General features: G+C 50.2%; 1 protein-coding gene across 1 annotated transcript; it reads left to right on the top strand.

Annotated features, from left to right (window-relative positions):
* The first annotated feature begins 2,053 nt into the window (after positions 1–2,053).
* Positions 2,054–8,388, top strand: slc7a14a (solute carrier family 7 member 14a). The gene is made up of 9 exons (XM_019868733.1): positions 2,054–2,540; positions 3,396–3,632; positions 3,985–4,202; positions 4,844–4,990; positions 5,305–5,513; positions 5,931–6,078; positions 6,730–7,216; positions 7,388–7,624; positions 7,926–8,388. The coding sequence occupies exons 1-9, from the start codon at positions 2,234–2,236 to the stop codon at positions 8,189–8,191; spliced, it is 2,256 nt and encodes a 751-aa protein (XP_019724292.1). The 5' UTR covers positions 2,054–2,233; the 3' UTR covers positions 8,192–8,388.
* The last annotated feature ends 445 nt before the right edge of the window (positions 8,389–8,833 follow it).

The raw sequence follows: 8,833 nt of genomic DNA, 5'->3' as shown, positions 1-8,833 counted from the left end.
AGTGCACTTTGTGGTGTATGTAGCCTAGCTTGCTAGCATTGCAGTATTGGCCACCACATTTCACGCAATCGTATTTCTTGAAATCATGCCCCCGACTGCAATAGATGCCGTGGCCCGATGAGCGTCGACAACTCATTGAAGCTTCCCTTTTACCATGATGTTGGAAAAAGGAAAAAAAAAAACCAAAAACAAAACACCCACATCAAGCTCAGACGCTATCATAAACCCGGCTGTGAACATGCTAACCTCTTCTGGGCCTTGTTGTGAACCAAAACGGCAGCACCTACATTTCAAATGATGTGTGTGTGTGTGTGTGTGTGTGTGTGTGTGTGTGTCTGTTTCTATGGCTCTGTGTGTGCATGCGTGTGTTGGTGTCCGTGTATTTGAACAGTCCCACGTGGGCCAAACAAGGCAAAACACAAAGGCCTGGCAGGTGTTCCATCTGCTTGCCGCTTTGCCAACGGTGAAGATAAAAGGTTGGCCTCGCCTCCAGCCGAAAGGGCGGCGGGGGGGGGGGGTGGGGGGGGATTATGTCCAAAAGGCAAACACATGTGCCACTTACAAGCAAGGTACAAAAGCCTCCCACAGCACAACACGCCGCACTCCACACAGTGTCCGCGTGGCCGCTTTGGGCCCCGTGTCCCAAGGGGTGAGCATTCCCTGGCAACCTAAGCAATCACAGGGCGGGCATTCATGTCTCGTGCGTGTGTATTAATGGCCATATTGATGTTTGCTTCTTTCATTCGTCTGCAAAACGTCAACACATCGGTCTGCCCTTTCATGCACAAACCGATATGCGCACACACACCCGTTAGCATATCTGTCTTTCTTTTTTACATAAGTAGTGACACACACACACACACACACACACACACACACACACACACACTCTCTGACTGACTTCTCCCTCCTGCGCCGTGCTGTCTTGTGTTTCTCTCTGATGGCCCAGGTTATTTCCTGGAAATTGCAAGTCCTCGACACTGACGCCAACTCCCCACGTCCCCACTCCACCCTGCGTTTCAACGAATAAAAAATAAAAAAATAAAAAATAAAAAAAAACACTAAGGGAAAAGAAACGTTTTCGTGGCAGACAAATGAGGGCGCTCATACGGTAACGGCAATCATGGGCAGAGTGGTTGAGATGACATCCGAGTGGTGACGTGGGCGTGCGGCTCGTCACTTGAGTGTTTGCTCACCAAAGTGCGGGTTGAGGTGAAGTGAAGAGACCCCACCGCACATGCAATTTGGAACTAATGGCACTTTTTTTTTTTCAATGGTCAGATGCACATAATTGAGAGTTGGGGGGGGGTGGTTCAGGCTATTACACTCGCTTAGGTTGTTTTGTACACCTGCCCCCAAAACCCCAAAAACTTTTTGGGTCATTCATTTGACTCAAAAAGTTGGGTCAACTGAATAACCCATTGAAAAAATGAATTGTTTTGTACCCCCCAAAAAAAGGGTTTTTTTTGTGAGTTCTCAATTCGAACCAAATTGTTTTCGGGTTGTTCCATTTTTTTTTAACCAATATGGGTTATTTTTGAGCCAACTGTTTTCAGAATGCATGGTAGGTAATGTTTTAGGAGCATGATGTCAGTTTGATGATTTTTTTTTTTTGTTGTTTTAATTCTTAAAAAAGCAAATTAGCAGTTTCACAGATGAAGTCAAAATACAGCATGTCTGAAATGAAGTACTCCAAAAAACATTCGGTCAAAAATAACCCAAATTAGGTCAATGTCGGACTGACCCAACTTTTTCCTTAATAACGCCACAACCCTCCACCCCCCTCCCTGAAAAAAATACCAAAATTGGATTTTTGGGAGATAAAACAAAACCAAAATTGGTATTGTTTTGTGATTTATTCATCCGACCCAACTTTTGAGGTTCAACAAACTACCCCAAAAGTTGTGTCGGTCAATTTTTGACCCATGTGGGTTATTTTTGAGCAAACATTTTGGGTGAAACAAAAACGACAAACTGACATTGAGTTAAAGAGGGGACCGAGTTATTCATTCCGAACACCATAAAAAACCCTGAAAATTGTAGTGTTTTCTTCTGCGCAATATGAATGTGTTTTTGTGTCATTTCATTTTTCCAGATCATTTCTCACCATGTGGGGACCAAAACTCCAGTGACCCAAGAACTTGATCTCACCTTTAGAATAACGCCCCCCCTCGCCACATCCAACCATTAAAGAAAAAAAAAAAAAATTCTGCCTTGACTCTCAACTCTCGGCATGAGTGCCCTGGCAGGCAAGCTGGACCCGCGGCGGGTCCAATGGGGTGCCATGTGGCACACCTTTACGTCGCGCGTCCTGAGAACCAAGCCCGTGGAGTCCATGCTGGACTCGGCCATGTCGGGCACGGGCCCGCACGGCACCCGGCTGGCCCGCGTGCTGTCCACCGTGGACCTGGTGTCGCTCGGCGTGGGCAGCTGCGTGGGCACGGGGATGTACGTGGTGTCCGGCCTGGTGGCCAAAGAGATGGCCGGCCCCGGCGTCATCGTATCCTTCATCATCGCCGCCGTGGCCTCCATTTTGTCAGGTGAGGGACTCCCTCTTTTCCGGCTGCCTCATCGGTCCAATCGAAATCCACACCGCCTCCAATTAACCAACATGTCACGTTCCAGAAGGCTTTTTGCATCCTGAATTGCCGATCATTTTTATTTTATTTTTTTTTTAAACGACATCCGTTCCATATTCCAGCCATGTTTCGCTCGGTCCGTTTAGGCGTCACAAGTTTTTGCCCCGAACCGCTTCTTTAACGACTGTTGGTCTGTCTGACGATCTGTGGCAGGAGTGTGTTACGCCGAGTTTGGCGTGCGCGTGCCAAAGACCACCGGCTCGGCCTACACGTACAGCTACGTGACGGTGGGCGAGTGCGTGGCCTTCTTCATTGGCTGGAACCTGATCCTGGAGTACCTGATCGGCACGGCGGCGGGCGCCTCGGCGCTCATATATATATATATATATATATATATATATATATAGTTTCAATTAATTTGGATTCCAAATTTTCATCCGGCAAAGCAATCCCCAATTTTGCTTATTAGAAGCGAGTCCCGATCATTCCCCAGATGGTCAGACAAGTGGGGAGCGGTTCATGGTTTTTAATTGCAAAAGTGAAGGATATGCTGCCATGTGGCGGTCCGGTCGCCTGGCAACACGACGGATCGCATCACCCGAGCCGGGCTCCCGTCGCTTCCTTCGTTGGCGCTCTCGCTTGCGCGGCAGAACTGCAGCCAACCGCAAACATTGACTGTGAAGCACCGGCATTTTTTTTTAAACGACATCCGTTCCATATTCCAGCCATGTTTCGCTCGGTCCGTTTAGGCGTCACAAGTTTTTGCCCCGAACCGCTTCTTTAACGACTGTTGATCTGTCTGACGATCTGTGGCAGGAGTGTGTTACGCCGAGTTTGGCGTGCGCGTGCCAAAGACCACCGGCTCGGCCTACACGTACAGCTACGTGACGGTGGGCGAGTGCGTGGCCTTCTTCATTGGCTGGAACCTGATCCTGGAGTACCTGATCGGCACGGCGGCGGGCGCCTCGGCGCTCAGCAGCATGGCCGACTCGCTGGCCAATCACAGCATCAGCGACTTCATGACGACGCACATCGGAACGCTCAACGGCTTTGGTGAGTCGGGGCGGCCTCGTTGGAGACGACTTAGTCAGTTACACCCCTAACGTACATATATATGATCATTCCCCAGATGGTCAGACAAGTGGGGAGCGGTTCATGGTTTTTAATTGCAAAAGTGAAGGATATGCTGCCATGTGGCGGTCCGGTCGCCTGGCAACACGACGGATCGCATCACCCGAGCCGGGCTCCCGTCGCTTCCTTCGTTGGCGCTCTCGCTTGCGCGGCAGAACTGCAGCCAACCACAAACATTGACTGTGAAGCACCGGCACGCCCGACGCCGTGTGGAAAAAGAAAGAAGCAACGTTTGGTCGAAAGAAAGTTCCATTTTCTTGTTCTTCTTGTTCAGGTAAAGGAGAGCAGTCGTATCCGGACCTGCTGGCGCTGCTGATCGCGCTGCTGGTGACGGTGATCGTGGCGCTGGGGGTGAAGAACTCTGTGGGCTTGAACAACGTGCTGAACGTCATCAACCTGCTGGTGTGGCTCTTCTTGATGGTGGCCGGGCTCTTCTTCGTCAACGGCGACAACTGGGAGCACGGGAGATTCCTGCCTTTCGGCTGGTCGGGGGTACGTCAAAATACGGGGGGGGGGCATATTTTTTTTCAATTAAACGATGTACAGTGGTACCTCTACGTACGAACGTCTCTTCAAACGAAACGTTCCAGTTACGAAACGCCTTAACAGGAAAATATTACATCTAGTTACGAAAGAAATTTCAAGATACTAAAAGTAAAAATACGTTTTGGGCTGCTCCTCGCAACTCCGAGTTACCTGAACGCAACATACTGATAGCTGCTCTGCCATTGGCTATTACCGAACATCTTCCTAGCATCCCATTGGCTAAGAGGGACCACTACCGTACGTGTCGATGTGTAGCAGATAGATCGATATCCGTCTGTGTAGCGTCCTCGTCATTGCATTTGCAAGTTTGGATCGATAAATAACATCTAAATACAGGCCATTATTATTCTATTTTCAGTTTTAGTTTGACAATATATAGTACTTATTTTGTTTACATGATTTTATTGACAGGCTAGATTAAAAGTGACTGAAAAATGTGCAAAATGGGTTTAAAAAAAAATTGTGCTCTTGAGAATGTTTTTTTTTTAATTTTCATATTTTTTAAAAAAAATGACATGATACAAAATACATCACATTTGAAAAACAGATTGTATTTTTAATGTCGGCGCTCTTTCTCCGCGTCGCAGGTGATGCAAGGCGCCGCCACGTGCTTCTACGCCTTCATCGGCTTCGACATCATCGCCACGACGGGAGAGGAAGCCAAAAGTCCCAACACGTCCATCCCGTACGCCATCACCGCCTCGCTGGTCACGTGTCTCACGGCCTACGTGTCGGTAGGTTGCCGGGGAAACCGCACACCTACAGCCTCCCGGGGCGCCGCGCTACAACTAGCTGCATCTTATTTGTGAGTCCGACATGTTGGATGATGGTTGCCAGGGGCAACGGCCGCCTCTGAAAAAGACGGAGGCACCGCGGTGGCGGAATCCGGTGAACCGCATCAAGTGCGGTGTTTTTGCACCGCCCTTGTTTCAGCATGTTAGCGGGATTTCAAGGGGCGGAGCTATGTGGTGGCCAGGCCCTCTCTGGCCATGGGTGCAGTATTCTCAGATCCCTTGGGTCTCTGCTCAAATTCTGGTTTCTCCGGCAGGTGTCCGTCATCTTGACCCTGATGGTCCCCTCCGACCAGATCGACGCCGACGCCCCGCTGATGGAGATGTTCGCCGCGCACGGCTGCATGTTCGCCAAGTACATCGTGGCGGTGGGCTCCATCGCCGGGCTCACCGTCTCGCTGCTGGGCTCGCTCTTCCCCATGCCCCGGGTCATCTACGCCATGGCGGGCGACGGCCTGCTCTTCAAGTCAGTTTTATTTATTTTTTGGGGGGACGTGGTGGGGGGGGGGTTGTTCTCGTACTGGGCTCAGGGGTCTCCAAAATCATCATTTTGTTGTATCATTTAATAAGATTAAAAAAAAAAAAAAACACTGTATAAGGGTGTGGTGGCCATCGGGAATTTCGGGAGTTTTCCGAACGGCCGGCCGCCTGGAGGAAGCTCCTCAACCCACTTCAACATAGTTCCTTGGCACCAGGATGCCTCGAGGGGCTATCAAGGCACTACTTTCTTATAAATGAAGCTCCTCAATTGACCTTCACAACTTTTCTTAGCACCAGAATGAAAATAACGGAAAAAAAATTCACCTCCCTAAGCCGTCTCCTGCTTTCTACCTTCTGGCAGAACTTTTTGCAAATGTGCGCTTGCGTGTGTGATTGCACGCAGGTTCTTGGCCAACGTATCTTCGTACACGGAGACCCCCGCCGTGGCCTGCGTGGTGTCGGGCTTCCTGGCCGCACTCTTGTCCCTGCTGGTCAGCCTCCGAGATCTCATCGAGATGATGTCCATCGGCACACTGCTGGCGTACACTCTGGTGAGGACAAGAGCAACGACGTCTTGGGTTCGTTCGGAACCCGCGCACAAAATGAGCTCACGTGCCAGTTTAGCTGTCCTGAGCTGCGGCGCGCACTTTCCTTGTTAGCTTAGCATGTGTGCTTGACGTGGCTGGATTACACTCCCCATACTCCACTTTTCTTTTTGGCTGACCTTTTAGTCTCTATTAAATTGACTTTAGAAGTGTTTTGGTTTTAAATGATGTGTCAGAAATTCTGAAAATCAGAACACGTACTCATGTTTTCTCGGCGCGGGATGGCTCGTTAGCCCAAGAGTCGCATGGCAACTCCACAGTCTCCACTTTGCCGCAATGCTTTTCTCTTCTGTTGCACTCAGTCCACTCCAGGTACAAATAGTCTGTAGAGCGATGCCTGCTGGATTTGAAAATTTCCCACACTACTGTGGGTCAGAAATGTTCAAAATAAACGCACGCGCTAAGGTTAGCATAACCTCATTAGCAACATTAAACATCGCAGACCGCGCCTTCCCGCGATGTTCCATTTATCCGCTGCCCTCAGTCTCCTCTTGGATGAAAAAGACGAATTTCGTTCTGAGCGACCCATTCCGTGCAACGCCAATTTAGTTTCCCGCCGCCACAGAGAGACCGGTTACACGTCGTGTACTCGCGCAGGTGAGCCTCTGCGTGCTCCTGCTGCGTTACCAGCCCGAGGGCGACATACACGGCCTCGTCAACTTCCTGTCCGAGGAGCAGAACGTCAAGAGGAAGGAAGGCGTCCTGGCCGAGTGCGAGAAGGACGCCTGCTCGCCCGGCCGCGACGACGCGGACGAGACCACCAACACGTGCGGTGCCAAGAACCTGCCCTCCCTGGGCGACAACGAGATGCTGATCGGCAAGCCCGACAAGAACGCCTACGCCGCCGGCCACCCCAACTACGGCACGGTGGACATGGGCAGCGGCATCGAGGCCGAGGAGTCGGAGGGCGGAGCGACGTGGCGGCTCAAGAAACTGCTGGGGCCCCGCTACTACACCCTGAGGATTCGACTGGGACTCCCGGGGAAGATGGACCGGCCCACCGCCGCGACGGGGAAAACCGTCACCGTGTGTGTGCTGCTGCTTTTCCTTTTCATGTTCGCTTTCTGCTCCTTGATCATATTTGGTAAGTATGGACGTTCTCATTGGAATCTTTACCGGAGATATTGTTAAATTATTGCCACTTTTGGGATGAAATTATTGCGACTTGGTGACTCCCTCAGTAAAAAAAAAAAAAAAAAAATCAATGATAAGGCCAATAATATAATGGACTTGATTTTCTTTTCCCGTCGTCCAGGCGCGAGCAGCATCGGGGAGGCTCGCTGGTGGGCTCTGCTCCTCCTGATCTTGTTGGTGGCGGCGCTGGCGCTGCTGGTGGTCATCATCCTGCAGCAGCCGGAGAACCCCAAGCGGCTGCCCTACATGGCGCCCTGCGTGCCCTTCGTGCCCGCCTCCGCCATGCTGGTCAACATCTACCTCATGCTCAAACTCTCCGCCATCACCTGGATACGATTCTCCATATGGTGTCTCGTCGGTGAGGACTTTTTTTACATGATACACTAACATTTATTGCGCAATAATTGAATGGTGACATGATTTGTTCCATATTTTGATGCATTTCTTTGCTTCAGGAAACATTTATGTCCGAATTTTGCGCGGGCTTGGAACGGATTAGGCCATTTACATGGAAAATGCGTCTCTACTTACAACATTTTCGAGTGAAGAAATTTCTTCGAAAACCAATGAATTTTACAAGTAGAGGTACCACTGTACAGGGACAGAGGACCGCTTGGGTCACTTTGACCTCACTTTTTGGATTATTCATGTCTCCGCAGGCGTGCTCATTTACTTCGGCTACGGCATGTGGAACAGCACCTTGGAGATCACGGCCCGGGAGAACGAAGCGCACGCTTCCACCTACCAGCGCTACGACCAAGGCGTGGACGAGGGCTTCTGCGGCTTCGACGACGACTTCTACCCGCCGTCCGAGGTGGCGTCGGGCCCGGCGGGCAGAGCGCCGCAGGCCCAGCCGGAGAGCGACGGGACGCCCGTTCGCAGGGCCGGCGCCGCCCCGGTGGAGGAGGAGCCCGTGGATTTCTGAAGGGACGCCGGGATTTTTCGACCGCCTCGAGCGGCGGGCCGAGCGGGAGTTTGGTGGTCGCCGGGCAAGCGTGCATGCCAGCATGTGGATGGGTTGTTGTTCGTGTGTGGACTCCGTGGGCTACGCTGCCAATCCCCCACCACCCCCCGACACTCACCCCCTTTGCTACGTCCTTCGCCGGTTTTCACCACAAAAAACAAAACACTGATAGCAAAGTGCAGACGCTGCAGATTGGAGGGCTCGCTTTGCTCGTTAGCGCAGAGGACAAAAAAGTCACTACAAGTCAGCGCGTCTTCTTATCAGAGTGAAAATGTTTAGAAAAAAAAAAAGGCTAAACCAGAGATGGGCAAAGTTTGTGTTCGAGGGTCAGGGTTAATTTTGAAATATGACAAATTTAATTCACTTGAGGCTGAGGATTCAAAAGAAAATATGTTTATGTTTTATTCAGGCTTGTTATTTATTCTAATAATTATCTTATCATAAATTTAAATTAATTGACCGACAACATATGACCTGGTTGTTGAATGTGATGAATAAATAAAATAAAATAAATCCTCATGAATACATTTTCCTCAATGAATTTTCCTTTGGTGAAAATTTTTCTACACACCAATTTTTATTCCTTGGACAAAAAAAACAACC

This window comes from Hippocampus comes, unplaced genomic scaffold, assembly GCF_001891065.2.
Source record: "Hippocampus comes isolate QL1 unplaced genomic scaffold, H_comes_QL1_v1.1 scaffold364, whole genome shotgun sequence".
Taxonomy (NCBI): domain Eukaryota; kingdom Metazoa; phylum Chordata; class Actinopteri; order Syngnathiformes; family Syngnathidae; genus Hippocampus; species Hippocampus comes.
The sequence above is the reverse complement of the archived record's forward strand: the minus strand, read 5'-3'. Positions and strand labels throughout refer to the sequence as shown.

What these genes read in the sequence shown, in the direction of transcription:
- slc7a14a (XM_019868733.1), top strand. Translation starts at nt 2,234, where the DNA reads ATGAGTGCCCTGGCAGGCAAGCTGGACCCGCGGCGGGTCCAATGGGGT. An exon ending in CGGAACGCTCAACGGCTTTG is followed by an intron (nt 3,633 to 3,984) that starts GTGAGTCGGGGC and finishes CTTCTTGTTCAG; the next exon opens with GTAAAGGAGAGCAGTCGTAT. An exon ending in CTCCATATGGTGTCTCGTCG is followed by an intron (nt 7,625 to 7,925) that starts GTGAGGACTTTT and finishes ATGTCTCCGCAG; the next exon opens with GCGTGCTCATTTACTTCGGC.